Below are 18796 nucleotides of genomic sequence, written 5' to 3'. Positions count from 1 at the left end.
TAGTCAGATCACGTGGCTTTGATAATTGTCAAGCGTGAAGATATTTTGACCGGAGCTGGTCGATGAGGAGGCCCCCGTGGAGGCTAAAAAATCCATCTTTCTGGTTTGTTTTTTTAAGGCAGGAAATATATTTGAATTAAGTCCAACACTGCCTTTAAACCACTGCATGTACTTTTGCATGTAAGCTCGCCCCGGCAAAACAATTATCTTTTCTTTGCGTAGGTGCTCATAGAGTCTCGGGCTACGCATTTGCATCAGAAGGCACTCGACTATTTAGTTCTCATCGTACAAGATGCGTTTCATAGATTCTTGTTGGGCAGCTAGAAAACAGGTCTTCACAGCAAGTTGCTGCTTTCGAGGGAGGGTTGCTATTCTTTCTTGCACTGCTCATTTAGTGCCTCATTTTCCACTTTCATGTAAGCCACCTGCTGTTGCACTGTGGCCAGTTTTTCTTTTTTTTTTTCGCATGAGATACATTGTTTGATTGTTTAGGGCATGTTGCATACTGACAGCGTGCTGTGCGCTTATTCCTGCGCAATCTGTTTTGCATGAGCCTTTGCAGATGTTGGCACTGCGTGCAGCTCTCCCCTTCAGTATCAACACCAAGTTCAAGGTTCTCGGAAAGATTCAGTTCTCTGAATTTGGCGAATTTTCCCGAATCAGGTTTCAGGTCACATCTGCCACAAAGAATCTGTGATGCAGATTTAGTGATGAATTCTTCAGCTTGAATTGTTATTCTAAGCGCAAAATAACAAACGCCGACCAAGGTGAAATACACAAAACTTAAAAAAGACGTTTTGGCTCCCCACATGGGAGCCTTGTTCACAGTGACCGCAAATGGCGTAGTGCGCTCTTCTTATGCATGTTTCATCACGTGTTGCAGACATCGCGCGTACACAGGGGGGAGTGTCCCAATATTTCTGTTCAACGTATGCGCAGTAGTTTGAATAGCCAGAGATTATATGTGCAATCGTGGTAACAACTTTCTTTCCGTGGCAATGATGCAGGCTTTATACTAGTCGATAGCGTGCACAGTAGACGCAACATGTTCTGCGAGGGCATTAGAAGCTACTTTCTTGTTCTTGACGTCATTAAAATGTTCCCGGAGCCTTCTTTTGTAATTGCCCGTTTCGCCAATGTATCCGTATTCCCAGTCTTTGCAAGGAATTTTATACACCACGCTGGGAAAATCATGTCTGTCCAACTTATCTTTGACATTTGTAAGACGACCTCGGAGCTTTCGTGCCAGAACGTGAGCCACTTGGACATCGTAGCCGCGCAATACCCGAGCGAGGGTCTCGCTGAAGCCTGGGACGTAAGGCACCGATGCGCGTTTTCTTGTAGCAATGGTGTGTGACTGAGCCGGACGCTGCAGTTGTCGCTGCACCGAGTTCATGAAGGAAAGCGGGTATCCGCAAGTAGCCAGCTCCCGTAAAACGGACTCAACATCTTCTACTGCGTCTTCTTCCCTAGAACAAATCCTCCAAGCGTGCTTTACGAGTGTATACACAACAGAACGTTTTTGGCAGGATGGGTGCACAGAATTGAAGCTTAGAAAACGACCGGTGTGTGTTTATTTTCTGTACGCGCTGAAAGTCAGGCGCCTACCGTCTCGTTTCACAAGGACATCAAGGAACAGAAGGCAGCCTTTTGATTCTTCTGCAGCCGTTTGATGCAACAGCTGCATTTTTGGTAGAGGCGAGAATGCTGTAGTAGGCCCATGTGTTCAGATTTGGGTGCACGTTAAAGAACTCTCGGTGGTCAAAATTTCTGGAGCCCTCCACTATGGCGTCTCTCATAATCATATGGTGGTTTTGAGACATTAAACCTCACATATCAATCAATCAAATCAATCAACGTATTCTGCCTGCCCTGATGCCTCTCCCGTTGAATCATGTCTTCGCGGTTCTCAGTGGCACAACGAACAGCGCGAACTTGTTCAGAGCAATGCACACGTCACTTATACAACTTCTGACAACACAAGGCACTAAGAACTGACAATGCCGCAGAAGCAACACCGGTAACACGCATACGCACAAGCTGCACTGGCAGCACCTTAGCGACAAGTGGCGACGCCTGCTGGCGAAAGTTGGAAGGCGTCATCGGTCGTGCCATTTTCTCCCATTGTGAACCCCTCCGCTCAGCACACTAGCCAGTATATTCTAGGCACTATAGCCAGAGGCTATAGCTGGCAACGTATTGGCGAGCACTGGATTGAGGCATTTTCGGTTCCGAGGCATATGAAACTCTATAGTGCATCCTGTGCTCCAACAGTGACAAAAGCTACGCTGTTGACCTTCGGTCTGCTGTCAGCATGCTTGCAGACTCGTGAAAGGTGGTTACACAACAGACCCTCCGGAATGGTTTTCACCATGTGATCTTCATACTGGATACCGTGACGGCTGTCTCGCCCGGAGTGGACAGCGTGTGCAACGAACTTTTCCACCCGTGGACGTTGCCTTCGATGACCTGCACTTTGCCGATGTTTCGATTCCAATAAGCCTTGAGAGCTTCGCCAACGTTGACAAAGACCTCAAGATGTGTGCAGAATTGAACGATGACAAAATTATACATCAAGTTACAGAGGATTCCGAGAACGACTCTGACACTGAGATCAAAGAGGCAGTGCCTACACAGCCAACGAGCTTGGAGTTGACACGAGCACTGACACTGTCATCGATGTACAGCGACATGGTGTTCACTGAAATTCAGGCAGACATCATCACAAGCAAATGGAACGCCGTGCAAACGACAATAAGCAACTTTTCCCGCCCCTCGCCCTTTCCTCCTCGCCTAAGTTTTTGCAAATGCAGTAGTGCCGGCCACATTGTATATTTTTTTTTTCGGCTCTTTTCAAGGTCACCCAAACGATCTATTTGCTGACTTGCAATGAGAACCCTGTACTCATGCTGCGACTCTCTCTGTCAGCAAAAAATACCTATTCAAAAGTGTGTTTTCGCTTGAATTCATTTTTTCGGACGTTGTCACGGTTTCTGAAGGGTTCAGGAAATCGGACGTCGTCTGCACATACTATGATATTGAGCCATTAGCTTGCTTAAGACAACTAACTGAGTTCATTGAAAGAGCAGATGCTTTTCTTGCGAGAAGCTGTGATAGTTGCAACACTTGTTTGAGCAGATCATCTTTCTTTCAAGGTGGCCTCTGAGAACTACTTTGGCAGTGGGATGAAACACTGTTAAAGCCAAGGAATGCAGCTACAACTGCTGCTTGTTTCATGCTTAAGACAGATTTACCAGTGCAAAAGACTGAACATCTAAGGAGAGACACACATATTTTTCACTTTACCATTTACATTTCACCATTTCACCATTTACCGTTACATTTCACTTTATCTTTACTTAATCTTTGAAAAATCATTATGTACTGGTCGGTTGCCACAAGATTGGAAAGTAGCTAATGTAGTCCCAATTCACAAAAGAGGTTCCAAGAAAGACGTCGTGAATTATAGAGCTATTTCGCTTACATCGATATCCTGCAAGATTATTGAAAATATAATATACAATGCTCTAATGAAGTATTTATTAGTATCCCGGCTGCGGTGGCTGCATTTCCAATGGAGGCGGAAATGTTGTAGGCCCGTGTGCTCAAATTTGGGTGCACGTTAAAGAACCCCATGTGGTCGAAATTTCCGGAGCCCTCCACTACGGCGTCTCTCATAATCATATGGTGGTTTTGGGACGTTAAACCCCACATATCAATCAAGTATTTATTAGATCACAATTTATTAACAAAGAAACAACACAGTTCTTGTAAAGGTTTTTCATGTACAATACAGCTTCTTGAGTTTTTTTAACGACCTAGCGTCAGAAATAGACTTGGGTGGCCAAAGAGACTGCATTTTTCTGGATTATAGCAAGGCCTTTGACACTGTTTCCCATCCTCTGCTTCTTGGAAAACTACGAGCGCTAAATATAGACAAAAAAATTCTTCATTGGATTGAAAAGTACCGTATTTACTCGAATTTAACGTGCACCTTTTTTCCGGTTAATAGAGTTCATAAATTGCACGCGCGTTAGAATCGAATACGAAAAAAAATTTATACGGTCATTCTATTGCCATCGGCATTCCAAAATGGCCCCGTCTACGTGCGTCGGCGTGGCGCGTCGGCCATTTCTGCCTATGTGTTTCCCATGTGCAGCACTTCGTACGTGTGCTGAGGAGTTCGTCATCTTGTAGTGCATTAGCATGGACGGCATGGAAGGGCCGACTCCAAAAATTCGAGTGCACCACGATGCCGCTTTTGAAAGAAGTCATGGCGTGTGCAGAAACGGACGTAAATCGGGCCGCATCGCGGTCGTTCGGAGTTCCCGAAACGTGCGTGCGGGACTGGCGGAAACAAAAGCAGGATATTGTTGACAGCAAAGATTCACGCAAAGGCTTTAGTGGACCACAGCAGGGTCGGTTTCCGCAAATTGAAGAGCTGCTCGGCGAGTATGTGATTGAGCAGTGAGCGGCACAGCGGCCCGTGACGACAGAACTGCTCCAAGTGCAGGCTGTGCAGTTAGCCTTAGAAAAAGGGCTAATGCGGAGACAGTTTAAAGCGAGCAGGTGCTGGTTAACTAATTTTATGAAGAGGAAAGGCTTTTTCCTCTGAAGGCGAACGGGCATATGCCAAAAGTTGCTGGAGGAGTACGAAGAAAAGCTTCAGTTTTCAGAGATTTCGTCCTAAAATTGCGGCACAACAACGGCTCCCTGCTTGGGCAAATCGGGAATGCCGATCAGACGCCTCTTTACTTCGACATGCCTGGCACCACAACCGTCGAGAAGAAGGGGGCGAAGCAAGTTCGCGTGCTGACATCGGGCCACGGTAAAACTAGAGTGACGGCAATGCTCCATTGCACGTCAGATAGGCACAAGCTTCCCCCGTACCTCATATTTAAATGGAAGACGCTCCCAAAAGGAATCTTTTTCCTGAGTGGTGTGATCGTGTGGGCCAACGAGAAAAATGGGTGCGCGTTGCAATCGATGTCTTACTTCTTTTTTTTCGTCGTGGAAACCGGGTGCGCATTACAATCGAGAATGCAGTAGAATTGAGTAAATACGGTACTTGTTTCAACGCTGCCAATGCGTTGTTTTAAATGGTATTAAATCAGATTTTCTTGAAGTAACATTTAGCGATCCTCAGGGGTCTGTGCTGGGGCCTCTACTATATTCGTCATTTTTATTAATGGCATTAATGTGGGCATAGGCTCTAATATTCGGCTATTTACAGATGATTGCGTTATTTATGGAAAAGTTCAACATGAACATGATGTCAGTGAATTACAGGCTGACCTTGAACGTATTTATCAATGGTGTCTTATACGGCAAATGAATTTAAACCCTAACAAGTGCATCCACATGTGTTTTTCAAAGAAAAAAATAATAAATGCTAACTATTATTCAAGTAGAATTATTTTAGATATAAAATGTAGGTAAAAATATTTGGGTGTATTACTGTCGCACGATTGTTCACAAATATTTGGCTGTATTACTGTCGCACGATTGTTCCTGGAATGCACATGTGGATAATGTGGTTGCTAAGGCTGTGGTGGCATTGAACTATATTCAAAGGAACTTGAGATGTGCAGATTATCAGCTTAAAAACATGGCTTACCTGGCCTATATTCGACCAATTTTAGAATAAGCTTGTACTCTTTGGGACCCGTCACAAGTAGGCTTGATTAATAAAATATAAAAAATTCATAACAGAGCAGCCAGGTTTGTCCCGAGTCGGTATGGAAGAAATCACAATTGTACCGATATGAAAAAAAGGCTTAAACTGGGAGTCGCTTTCATCACGGTGTAAAAAACTACGTTTGATGTTGTTATATCAGATATTTCATAATAAAACGGGAATTGAGAGAGACCTTTACCTAAAACAGCCAGAGTACATATCTTAACATATGGATCATATACACAAAATAAGGCCCTGCCGGACCAGGACGAACCTGTACGCGAATTCGTTTTTTGTGAAAACCATCGAGTAGAATGGTTTGCTGTCTGAGCAAGTGTGCAGTAACAATGAATATGTGTTTTTTCATCTTTGTAACCCCCCTGCTATAACACCTCCGAGCAAAGGGGAGTTTTGCATGAATGAAGAATAAATAGCACTAAATCACTAGTCATTTAATTACTTTGAATGCAAGGCATTTTCATGGCATGCATCAAAGCAATGGAAAAATAACTTGATCAAATGAAGCGATTAAAAGACCTTCTTAAGTGTTCTGTTTTTTGCGCTGGTAAACAAGGAATACACCAGAGAGCTTGAATGTCAACGTGCAAGTGTAGATGCCTATGTCTAACGTTAGGGTCACCTTCAATTTTTTTTCAACTGCTACACTTCAACTCATCTGATAGCATAAGTTTGCAACATTTTTTTTTTTAGTGTCAGCACCTTATTTTGTTAGCATGCACTTCTGCAGGCCACTTTAGCAATGATAAGAACCAAACACATTATCAGGTACCAGTTCTGCATACGTGGAATGCCATCAGCTATTTGACCCGCACATTGTAGACTATCTCTGTAATCCTACATTTGAAAGCTCTGGATGTCTGATTTGCCCAAGTAGTTCTTGCACATGCTATTGACCGTGGAATTCCACCTCTTTGCAATATCTGAGTATGAAACCCAAGTTGTGCTTACTAATTTTAACATATCTTTGCGAGCTTCTGGCTTAGTTAAAAGTGTAACGTTAGCAGTGTTCTTGATTGGGCCAGTTGGTGCATGGCGAATGAAGAATAAAACGGCACTGAAAACGGGACGAGAAAAAGATGCAGACACAACGCTGAAGAAAAAAATAAGGTTTATTGCAAAATAGTTCCAATAGTATATAGCGAAGAGGTATCTGTGCGAAACCATAAAACATTAGCAGAAATGTGCATACATGTAATAAAGGCCACACAGCAAACGTGTATCCAAGGCCTGCCACATCAGTAGGCCCCGGAATTGCACAGCTTCAAAGCGAAATTGAGGGTGTGGAAGGCTTTGCTAATCTTGCACACTGTGTGCTTGTTAAACGTTCCATGACCAAACACTTATCAAGAATTTGTTGACAACCACAATATTCACAGAGGTCAGGGTGCCCGTTTCCTGGCCACTTTTTTTGTTGTAGGGGGTCGTTGGTCCAAAACGAGTGCAAGTTGCAAATTTTATGTCTCACATTCTCACTTTTGCTGCAGGAACTTGAAAAGCACTGGATTGACATAAAGAATGAGGCACTCTCTCTAATGACTGACAAAGGTTTTAAACCTGAAGCTGAGAACCTGAGGGACTCTGGCGACTGGAAGCAATTCGAAATGTTTGTGAGAGGCAAGTACTACTACAAGTTTGTTACTATGTGTATTTTATCAAGTTGTTGCTATACATTTATTTTTTTTTCTGATCCATGTCATGTGAAGTTAAAAACAAGGAAGCTATTTAAAATGTATACAGCGATAAAATCAGGTACTTTTTTTGTCATTTCATTTTATTTTAGTGTCTTACTGCATTTTTTATTCATAATACACTTCATATTGAAACACATTCGTGGTAAAGTGCCACCTTGTGTTAAATATGAATGCCAATGAGCCGACAATGTAGCTGGAGGAGTCGTGTGCACTAGATGCACTCAAACCTCTCTGCAATGAAGTTGAAGGGATCCACAAGGAAGTTCACTTTTGCTGAAGATTGTTGTCAGAAAACTTCCTATATAGGTCACACAAATTTGCACTGTAAAACCTTATTGTTTCAAATGTGGTTACTTCAGAAAAATTTGAGAACTTGCACTAATACTCTGGTCCTACCCTAAGTATGCTTTATTAAATGGTACAGAAATGTCATTAGCATGGATGCCATGTATTTGGTCGCACCTAGTCGTTGTGGGCTACCCCTATAGCACCGCTTTATGCAAATAAATATGAAACGGTGTACGTAGTATTTACTGCTGCAGTCGTCAGCTGGAACTGTATGATACCTAGAAAGCCAGGACTCCTCATGCCCGGTTAAGCCTTTGCAGCCTTTTTTTGTTTGTTTGTTTTTACTGCTATCTATGTCATTGTGTTAGCTGCAATCCTTCAAAATGATAACACCACCATAATTGCATCCATGATGATGGCATCATCATCTGCAAAGGTAATAGGAAACTGTAGTTTCTGGCCTCAGGTGTGCCTCGTAAACTGCATGGTCATCATACATAATCATGCCACCGTCAAATCTCAAACAAGCACCCCTTCTTTCCTCCCCTTCACAGGGAAAGATAATCTGCCAAGATCTAAATGGGGAGGCTCCTTTCTTGTTTTCAAATCAAAAATCAAGATGGTAGCACAAAAGTGCTAAGAATAAAGAACACAGACCCGTGCTCCTAATGAAATGTGTTATTGCCTAAGCATGCATTTACTATTTTTATGCTCTCTTGATAGGCAATTAAAAGCAGCGAAAGAGTGAAAATGGAGAGAGGGGACGGGGTATGTGTGCTTGCTCGGAGTTTTTACTGTAATTACAAACATTCTTTTGTCGGAAGTGGTTGTCGCGGTGCAGTGGAAAAGGTGCGGAATGAATAGCCACCCTATCATGGCCAAATGCATTGCGGTGGATGGACATTTGATTAAACTCGTGCACCATCAATTGAAGTATGCTGTTGGTAGTGGAAAGCACTTCTTGAATGTAGACACAGGTCTTATACCACAGTCACTTTGCGAAGCAATTGCCAAGATGCCATCAACTATTTTAGAGCAGGCTCTTCTTTTCTATACGTTCACAGAAGCAAAGTGGGCTTGTTGAAGCATATTTGTCACGGTTAGTGCCAAGATGGCTTTCAAGTCAGGACAATATGACTCTGAAGTGCTTTATAGGCCCGGGGCTGTTGTATGCTGCTGTATGCTACCGTAGCCTGGCTTAACGCAGGCAAAACCACAAATAGCATAGTAGCCATGCGTAGCATGTTGAATGCATGCTTGCACCTGAAGAAAGTCATCCTCTTGTTCTTCGAGTGCCTGGATGACAAGTACGGAGCTCCTTAGAGCACCAATCTGATGTACTATACTGTTGCCCCTTCACGTATCACAGGCAAAACCACATTCGAAAAATTAAAAGGAAGTGAAGCAAGCGCAGAACAGAAAGAAAGAGGAAGAAAAATAGCAAGGAAGAGAAATAAATAGACAGAGAAAGAAAGAAATACAAAAAAATATGAGAAAAATAAAGAAAAAGGAAGAAGGGGTCCCTATCACAGATAATGTTATTAAGTTCGTGTATTAAGATTTCATACAACGGTGTATATGGAACAAAAAAAATCGTTATATAATGTGCAAAAAAAGCTATAAATTATGCAGCACGTAAAAAAAAATCTGTATGAAAATTTGTGTAAAAAGAGGTGTATACAAAACAAATCTTCATGCGATGCGTAAAAGGAAACAGCTATGCACAGTGTGTAAGAAAATAATATAAAAACAAAACAACAAAACATGAATCGGAGCTCTTTGGCCATGAAACAAAATGCCAAACATCATCATCAACAAAAGGCTGAAGAGTACACAAACCACAAAGGAAAACTAAGCTTTTTTTTTCTTCTAATTATGAATTGCAGAGGAAGTGCTGGCACAGTGAGTTAAAAAATGCTGATTGGATGATGAAGTTATTTCTGTAGGAAGAGCATTCCAAGGACTGGCTGCAGTATTTATAAAAGAAAATGCCCTATAGTTTCTGTGTGCACATTAAATTGTTAACAGCATTAACAAAGAGAAAGGTATTGGGTAATGTGTTAATGAAGTTAAACTGACAAACTGAGTATAATGTTTCTTCGAAACTTGTATGTAGGAATAACAATGTGCAAAAGAATGCTGTCATGCAGCGGTAATATATTTAGTAAGGGATAAGCAAATAATACAGATAATACAAATAATACACTGAGGTCAATTCAGGTTCTGATGACTACGCAGAAGGCCCACTTCGTCCAATGTGCTATGTATTTTACTTTTGTTTTTGCCCGCAAGTTTACACAACTAATGTAAACAAGTTGTGTATGTAAACATAGCCACTGCCACTGGAGAGAATAAACCGAAAATGTCCTGCCTTTCAGGTCGAAAAATTGAGAGGAACTGCAGATTGGCTCCTAAAACCTGTGCACTGATAAGCCTTATGAAAGATGCTGCTGGCTGCAAGAGAGGGCAGGTAGGTCTCCACTGAAGTGTTGTCACCATGAAGAAAGCCGTGATGGCAGAATCTGAGAGCAAAGGGTCTACAGGTACACGTTTTTCTTGGAGTAGTGTCTGTTAATTTATTTTGTAACAATGACAATATGAAATCTCCCATATGCACAACAGTTTAGATGTAGCAGGATGTTCTCTTTCTTTTGTAAAATCGCATACCCATACATTTAATAAAATTGTTATATTGCTCAATATAAATAAATTACTAATAGGTTTACTAGCTGGGGACATTAGTGAACGGGCCACAGACACAAGCATTGGGCCCAGCGCAGCAACCTTGGGGACATGCCGGTTGTAGTCTCATTGAGACACTAGCCACTCTTTTTTGCTGCCAAATGTTTACGAGTTCTTCAACGTTTTCTTTCTGTTTTTCAGTGCGCTCTATGGTACTAAAACTGGGGAGTAATATATTTACAGTAACCTATGATATTTTACAGCAATGATACGTTGTTTATCTTTTTGTGCACATTGCTAAGCAATACCAATAAGCATCAATCTTTGCCTCATTTCAGCTGCACTGCAAGGCACTCCAGCATCAAATGTCATCGCACAATATGGACAACTGTAAATTTAATTTCTTGAAGTACTCATTAGTAATCGCAATAGAAATGGCAGTTAGCACATAACTTTCTGGGTTTGTTTGCAAACTAGGAAGCACATAACTTTTTTGTATTGTGCAGGTCAGAATAAAAGTGCAAAATGGCATCTCATTTGCATCCAACATTGCCCATAATAGTCCCGTGGTGAAGTGATGTGAGGGCCGACAAAGGAGGCTGTACTTTTTCCATAACACCATTCCAGAAAGAAATGTCTCTGTTTCATACATACTCTTAAATCTTTGCTGGTTGTGCAAACACTGCAGCAGTGTGATGATGGTGATTGATAGCCTTCTTTAAGTATCTTGGCTACATTAAACAACACAGACTAGGAGGATTTGGGGCCATTTGTGATGAACCGGCTGCTATATGCCCTTGTAGCCAAATTTGGTCCCTGGTTGTGTGCCTGGACAGCTTCAACAATATGTGGTAATGGCACGTGTTCATTTTTTTGCTAGTTCACTAAAAGTAACATGACATGCACAGCATGTATCCTTAATTGTAGTTACTTTTCTGCTTTAGACAGACAGTCACAAATATCTTGCAACAAAAATCAGACTGGAGCAGGTGTTGAAAAAAGTAAGACAACTGAGATCATTGCACAGTAGAGAAGGATGTGGTTCCACATCAAGTGCAGCTGCTGGATGAAGATCTGTGTTGCAGATATGGTTACTCCCTCAAATGTGGTACAGTGATGTCAACAAAACATGCATTTTATGTACATTGTCATGGTATGATTTGCATTTCTCATGGCCAGTAGTAGTTTCCTCTTCATGCTTTTGCTGATGTGCTCATAAGCTTTTGTGACTTACGGATGGGAGGAGGCACAGCACTTCACATAAAAAAAATCTTGCTCATTACGACAATATTCGATAGTTTACGCAAGATTTAATTTTTTCTTGGACGAAGTGGGCAAGCAAAAATGCCTATCCATCTTTTTTCACGATGTCCCAGTCCTACCTCTAATGGAAAAGTCTCAAAGCGTTTCTTCATGTTGGAAGCTTTGCATCTGGCATTGCGTATTGTCCCAGCTCCAAGCAAAACCCTACCAAAACGGTAGCGTGCAGCACTGGAAAATGAAAAATGCAGATTGTCTTATTCATCAATACTGAGTGACATCTGAGAAAAAACAAAGTAGACAAAGTAGGAGGTAGCTCAAATTTTTACCGGGTAAATAAAATCCTAAATTATCATATGAGGTATTTTAATAGCACAGTGAGACGACACTAAATATTTGCATTGGTGTGCGTAAAATGTTTTTACCTTTTTCCCTTGAAAAGTGCGAGTCAAATTGTCTCGTTTCAGGCAAAGTTTTCTGTCATGCACCCAGGCACCCATGTTTGGGCTCATGTAGGGCCAACAAACTGTCGACTTCGCTCACACCTTGGACTTGTAGTGCCCCCAAAAGTTCGCATCCGAGTGGCCAATGAGACAAGGTAGTGCACTGTTGCTGTTGTTCATTAGTCCTGTAGCATCTTTGACAAAGTGTGCCCAGCTACTGGGATGGTTGTGTCGTGTTGCGGCCTAGCGAAAGGCCATGCGCATCTTGGCCGGCCGCAGAAGCAGAGGAAAGGGACTGAGCCACTTCCAATGTGGGCGAGATAACATCAACCAACCTCTATTTCATGCAACCAGCATACATATATAGCACACACATGTAACCCTTGACGTCACGTACAAGCAACACCTTACAATTGTGGGCCATAGCGCCTGATCGCAGACACTTGATGCGCACAGGCACTATCACCACAGGTTAGGCAAAATAATTTGAGTTTATTTATTTAACTCCATGACAAACACACAAAAAACACATTGTATACGTGTCTTAGTTCGAAGAGAAAAAAGCTGCATGTCACAACTTGACTGGCCCCTTCGCCCAGTGAAAAAAAAAATCTATAAGTTACAAAATTACAAAATATTACAGGCAGTGAAAAGCAACAATACAAAAAAATGCGCATGTGGACCATGACAGCAAATAATAAAATAGCAACTCTGAAATACATACAAGACTATTCATAACAATGCAATGTATGAACGAATAAAACAAAGTAACCGTAACAAATATCGCCCAACATTCATGGAAAACACAATCAGCTCATCCAATTTAACATATCAGTTTTAGACAATGTACACAGATTACCAATAGGTAATTCCCATTTGTTCATCATTCTTGGAAGACGGTAATGTAGCGTTTCAAATCCATAATTCGTGCGAGCACGTGGTACATGCCAAGTTTCCGTATTTTGAGTGACTCGACTGGCAGGATTTGGTTGCAAGGCGGCCAATGTATGTAAAAGGGTACTTTTTTTTTTGTAACTTTCACATCCATGTAACAAAAACTTCACAAACACTTGTTTGGTCCCATAGCCTAACTGGCTAGTAGAGGAACCAATTGTGTGACATAACTACATACTTGCGCAAGCGGTTACACAACGACAAAGGACATCAAACTGGATACAATGTTTAAAATAGAAAAAAAAGCAAAAACACATGATTGAACTATACAAAGAAACATAGCGCAGAAGATAGCTACTTATGGCACAGAATAATAACAGCTCTTTCTCGGCATATTTCTGATTTAAAAGTTGGCAGAAGCTGGTATTTGTAGTAACTAGCAATTCTTAATATTCTGTATTTTACAAATATTGGGGCAGTGTGTGCGTTATAGAATGCACCTTCAATACATCACAAAGAATTTTTTGTAATACGACTAGGTTATTTAATAATGTTTTAGAGCCTGTAGACCAGACAAGATGATAATAATGTAAATGGGATGAGAAAATAGCATTGTATACTAACATTTTCTTACTTCACAGGTAGTATATTCTGGCATCAACGCATCACACCTAAAACTTTACGAAATTTATAACTAATGTGCGCAACGCCGAGAGTTTTAACTGTTTGAGCAAGATTAATTTTGACATAATTAAGTAATAGTTTGTGAGAAGTTTCAAATGATTTTGATTTCGCACGGAACAGTACAGCCTTACCTTTAGAGCAAATAATATGTAGATAATTTGCTGCAGTCCAAGCATATACCTTATTTAGTATTTTATTAGCACAAACAATGAGGTCATCAGCTGGAGAAAAAAAATTTACTTGTATCGTCCGCATAGATTACCTATTCGACAGAGCTGTCAATACGTACACTATCATTGATAAAAATATTTAATAATACAGGCCTCAAAAGGCTACTTTGAGGTACGCCATTCCTAGCGTTCATGGCTTATGATAACCCTCGGTTTATTGATACACATTGTGCCAGATTTGATAAGTAGCTTCTTATTAAAGCCAAATATGCACTGGTGCATGGTGCTCCCCACGCACCATCATGATTTGTCAAAGTTACCATTAGTGTTCACAAGTAGTACTCTGCAAGAGAGTATTCATTTTTCATTTGTTTAACTATGTGTTTGTTTGCCTTCAATACTATTTTTTCTAGCTGCTATGTAGTCTCAGTATCTAGGACGTTCTGCATTGTAGGATTGAGTTTCTGTCCGAAATCTAGTAGTGGCAGAACTCGAGTACGCTCTTGTGCCCAAAGTGAATGCATATTGAAGACTACCAGGTAGCTATAGACATTCTGCAGCACCCCGTGTATCTCTCATGGCCGCTGTGTCCCTTATATAGTTTGACTGATCAATCTAATAGACATTCAATGTGCACCGTTGTGTACATATAAAAATCGTCTGATATTGTTCACTGCTCTGCTCTCTGCAGGGAATGGAAAGAAGGCAAAGTGCTGATGTTTGACGACTCCTTTGAGCATGAAGTTTGGCACGAAGGGGACAGCTTGCGCCTAGTGCTCATTGTTGATTTTTGGCACCCTGATCTATCGGCTAGTCAGAAAGCCAGCTTGTCGCCTATCTAGCTTTTACTAATTCTGGCTTTTGACTCTGATTAATAATTTATAAAGTCATTGAATTCGCTAGCATTTGCTACTGAGCAAAAGTACTGAAGAGGTTAACCTTTAGTCATTGTGGATGACCGCATAACATCGCCAAAATAGTATGCAGTGACAGAGGTACATACAGTTGTGTGGCACCTCATAGTGTGTATTGTGAGGCACTATAAAAAAATAATAATTAATGTTTCTTGGGACAAGTACTAATTGCAGCCACACCCATGATTTCTTGGTTTATGAACTGAAACAGTGGCGATTTCCATCTAGGCCATCAGCTTTAGGGGTGTAGCCGGAAATTGCTTTCTGGATGGGGGGGGGGGGGGGGTCATTAGATATTAGATTTCTTTTTCCTCTGTATTTTCATGCATGCGTCTTTGTGTGGCCATGTATAAACTTAAGGGGAAGGGTGCTCTTTTTTTGGCTGGTGTTATGGTGGGCTTGTGGCATTGTATCTGGCAACTAGAAATAGCGGAGTTCCTCCTCTTCAATGCTTCTTGCTCTACGACCTTCGTTTTGGCATCTCACAGTGCCTTTATGCCGAATGTACATGGTCCATTTAATGAAGCATGTTTGACACAATATCACTAGTTTTTCTGCTCTCTGGGACTCTGCCAAAGAAAATAGGTCACTGCCACCCTTTTTTTTTTTATATATATAAGTAAGCTACTCGCAATTCCTCAAACTAAAGTGCCTGGCAGCATCGTAATAGTTTACATGTCTGGCTCTTCCCTGTCTGAGTGAGGCTGCTGGTTAAGCTGCTCCACAACAGCTGTAATAAAGTCTTGTTACTTGTTGAACAAAGTGGTGTCATTTGATTGCAGTCCTGCTTACCCACTTAAATATTTGGATTCTTCATTTCCTTGCTACTTATGTTGAGATGTTTACTCATATTTTCTGTTGCTTTCTAATACAACAAATAAATATATACATTTGTGCATTGCACTCTCAGTATGTGTGTTTTGAGGGTAGACAACCTGAATCGTGTTGCCTTCTTTGACTTTTTTTGAGGCCTTGAGTGCAAACACAAGAGCTTGGCAAAAATGCAGAACTGTGCAGTTTGCTTCAAAGGGCATTTAGTAATATACTTGTGTGCTGTTGGCATTGCTCAGATAGTTACAATGATAATGCAGTTTATAACACAATAGGAAGCAATATAGACCTACTTAATTAGCAACCAATGAGTGTGCATATCGGTAAGTAGGGATATGGTAGCATGGGTAATGTGCAATTGTTGTATAGATAATGGGTTTTTCTGCTATTCACTTGGCTCATTCATACTCGGATATCACTTCTGGATGTGGTGGCTCCAACTGTAAAAATTTTTGAAAGAGAAATGATGGTGTCGCCTCTCAATGCATCGGTGAAATGTGCTATGCTTAGTGGTTTGTTTGTCAGTGCTGTCAGTTTGTTGGGATAAGATTTGCATAAATGTCCATCTTGAATGCAAAATGAACCAGTTCTTTAAATGTACCTCTTCTTTCTGCCCACTTCGTCAGGGACAACTAAGAAATACATAATGATAACTAACTATAGTGGTAACTATAATAACTATAACTATAGTATATAACTATAACATAATGATAACATAACTATAGCTCATATGATTAAGCCGTCACTGTTATTTTTTCTAAATGAAGAAAAATATCTTCGAGTCCCGACGAGATGTATAGCATAATATTGCTACGTGCCAGTGCATGTAGTTGAAGAAGACAAAGCAGATAGACTGGCGCGAGCTAATCTGTGTAGCTGGCGCTGCTCGCTTAACCGGCTGTAAATACATCGGTGACTACCCCTCCAAGCCAGTTTCCTTCTCGTAACATATTTGGTGGAGTTGTGCGATCCCCGTCCTCGCCACGGAACTCCGAAGCGGACGCTCTCTCGTGGCTTACAACATGACCACTCAAAACTCGGCGTCATCTTCTCTGGTCGCCCGCCCTTCTGCCCGGCCTGTCAACCCAGCGCCCGCAACAACTTTCGTGACGCTTCCCGCGCTCAAAGACACCGACGTGTTCTCGGGCAGCGAGGGTTTCAACGTCGACCAGTGGCTACGCCTCTACGAACGCGTCGGCGCCACTTGCAGGTGGGATCCCACTCTTATGCTCGCAAACGTTATCTTTTATCTCGACGGAACCCCTCGTGTTTGGTTTGACAACCACGAGCATGACATAACAAGCTGGGACAGCTTCAAGGAAAAGATCCGTGAGCTTTTTGGCAACATCTCTATAGTTGTCGTGAAGCTGCGAAAAATGAATTGTCGGCTCACGCACAATCTTCCACAGAGCCCTATATCGGTTACATTCAGGCTGTCCTCTCACTATGCCGCCAAGCTGACGAAAACATGTCCGAACCTAAAAAGTTGCGCATATTCTTAGGATATCGTCGACGATGCGTTCAATTTGTTGGTATTTAACAATGTGTCATCTGTTGATGTGATCATTCAAGAATGCCGCCGGTTCCAACAAGCTAAAAGCAGACGCATCTCTCATCAGTTCCAGCGCCTTCCGAACACCACTGCGACGTCCTCGTGTCTCGACACATATCATCCACCAGACACCTGTGACAACTTGACGCGAATCGTCAGGTGGCGAACTTGGAAGCGGCTGCTCCAGCTAAGGTGAGACCAACTTCCCCTGACTCCTCTCCTCCAATCACTTTGCCTCTCATTCAAGCAGTCGTCCGGCAGGAAATCGCCAGCTTGGGAATTCACTCTCTCCGCCTCCCCGCACCGACTACCAGCCCCAATACATGCCTGCACGTCCCTTCTCGACCGGCTCTCCCTCAACCTTCTGTAATCCGACCGCATGGCGAACACACGATGACAAGCCGATCCGCTTCTCGTGTCACAGAATCAGGCACATTTCTCGACATTGCAGAAGTCGCTGGGGTCCTCCTGCACAACCGTTCTTTTGTACTTTCTATGCACGTCCTGCCTATCACCATGAGATCAGCCGCGACCATTTTGCCCAGGAACCTGCTTCTGAACACCGCTACTCCCGCTCTCTATCCCCCCAATGTCGCCAGTCTTGTTCTCCACAGCCCCGCCGACCGTCTTCCCCCGCCTTCCCACGAGGGTCCCTGATGGAAAACTAAGTGTTGCAGTCCCCAGAGGTGGCACTGCATCGCTCGGACTGACCGAAAATCCTCTCTTGACGATACCGACAAAACAGAACCTTATAGACGTACAAGTAGACGGCGTACATGTCACTGCTCTTGTCGACACCGGCGCTCAATTTTCCGTGATGACGAGTGATTTTCGCCGCAAGCTCAAGAAGGTTCTCACACCTGCGACCACTCAGTTCGTCCGTGTTGCGGATGGTGGAATAGCATCTATCGTTTGAATGTGCTCCGCTCGTGTGAGCATTGCGGATCGACACACAGTTGTTCTCTTCACCGTCCTTGATAAATGCCCCCATGATGTAATCTTAGGCCTCGACTTCTTGTCCGCGCATTCTGCCCTCATAGACTGTTCGACCAGTACGCTCCGTCTACACTTGCCCGCAACAGAACCTCTTGCACAACGGCCGAGTCGCCTCTGCACAACGAGACACGTGCGCCTCCCTTTACAGACACTGACCTACAGAGAGCTTGTCTCAATACCAACAGTTCCCGTCGGTGACTATGTTCTGACCCGTATCACCGATGTCCTCATAAACCGCGGCATTACATTACTGCACACCATTCGGTCCGTCGCAGGAAATTCTACGTGCCTCCCAGTTGTCAACTTTAGCTTGACACCTCAAGTTCTGCCACAAGGGATCTTTTTGGCGTTGCTCTGCACCTTAGAAGACAATGCGGTAGATGTTTTTGCGATGGCCACTCTTTCTGACCCCCACGCTCAACATCAATCTGCCACTTGCTCCGACAGCGCTATTACGTCGATGATCGCTTCCAACTTAACGTCGCAGCAGACTGATGAGCTCCATCGGGTCCTGCTGTCCTACATCGACGTTTTTGACCTTAGCGGCCGTTCGTTGGGGAAAGCTACCGGTATGACCCACCGCATAAGCACTGGTAATGAGCATCCTATTCATAGGCATCCATATCGGGCGTCGGCGGCCGAACGTCACATTATCCAAGGTGAGGTGGACAAAATGCTCGCCAAGGACATCAT

General features: G+C 42.6%; 1 protein-coding gene across 3 annotated transcripts in view; it reads left to right on the top strand.

The window, feature by feature from the left end:
- The window catches only part of LOC119175056 (aspartyl/asparaginyl beta-hydroxylase), a 48778-nt gene extending 33292 nt beyond the window's left edge, over nucleotides 1–15486 (top strand). For 2 of the 3 annotated variants that reach the window (XM_037426247.2, XM_037426245.2), the window contains exons 11-14: nucleotides 7183–7312; nucleotides 10056–10147; nucleotides 12087–12217; nucleotides 14502–15486. In XM_037426247.2, the coding sequence (XP_037282144.1) occupies nucleotides 7183–7312; nucleotides 10056–10147; nucleotides 12087–12217; nucleotides 14502–14652 (504 nt within the window). In that variant the 3' untranslated portion in view covers nucleotides 14653–15486. Of the gene's footprint in view, nucleotides 1–7182; nucleotides 7313–10055; nucleotides 10221–12086; nucleotides 12222–14501 lie in introns of those variants that run through there. The other variant, XR_012895278.1, reaches the window with a different exon arrangement.
- Nucleotides 15487–18796: the final 3310 nt, after the last annotated feature.

The sequence above is a fragment of the Rhipicephalus microplus genome, chromosome 5, assembly GCF_043290135.1.
Source record: "Rhipicephalus microplus isolate Deutch F79 chromosome 5, USDA_Rmic, whole genome shotgun sequence".
Taxonomy (NCBI): Eukaryota; Metazoa; Arthropoda; class Arachnida; order Ixodida; family Ixodidae; genus Rhipicephalus; species Rhipicephalus microplus.
Note: the sequence above shows the minus strand (reverse complement) of the source record. Positions and strands in the feature narration are given on the sequence as shown.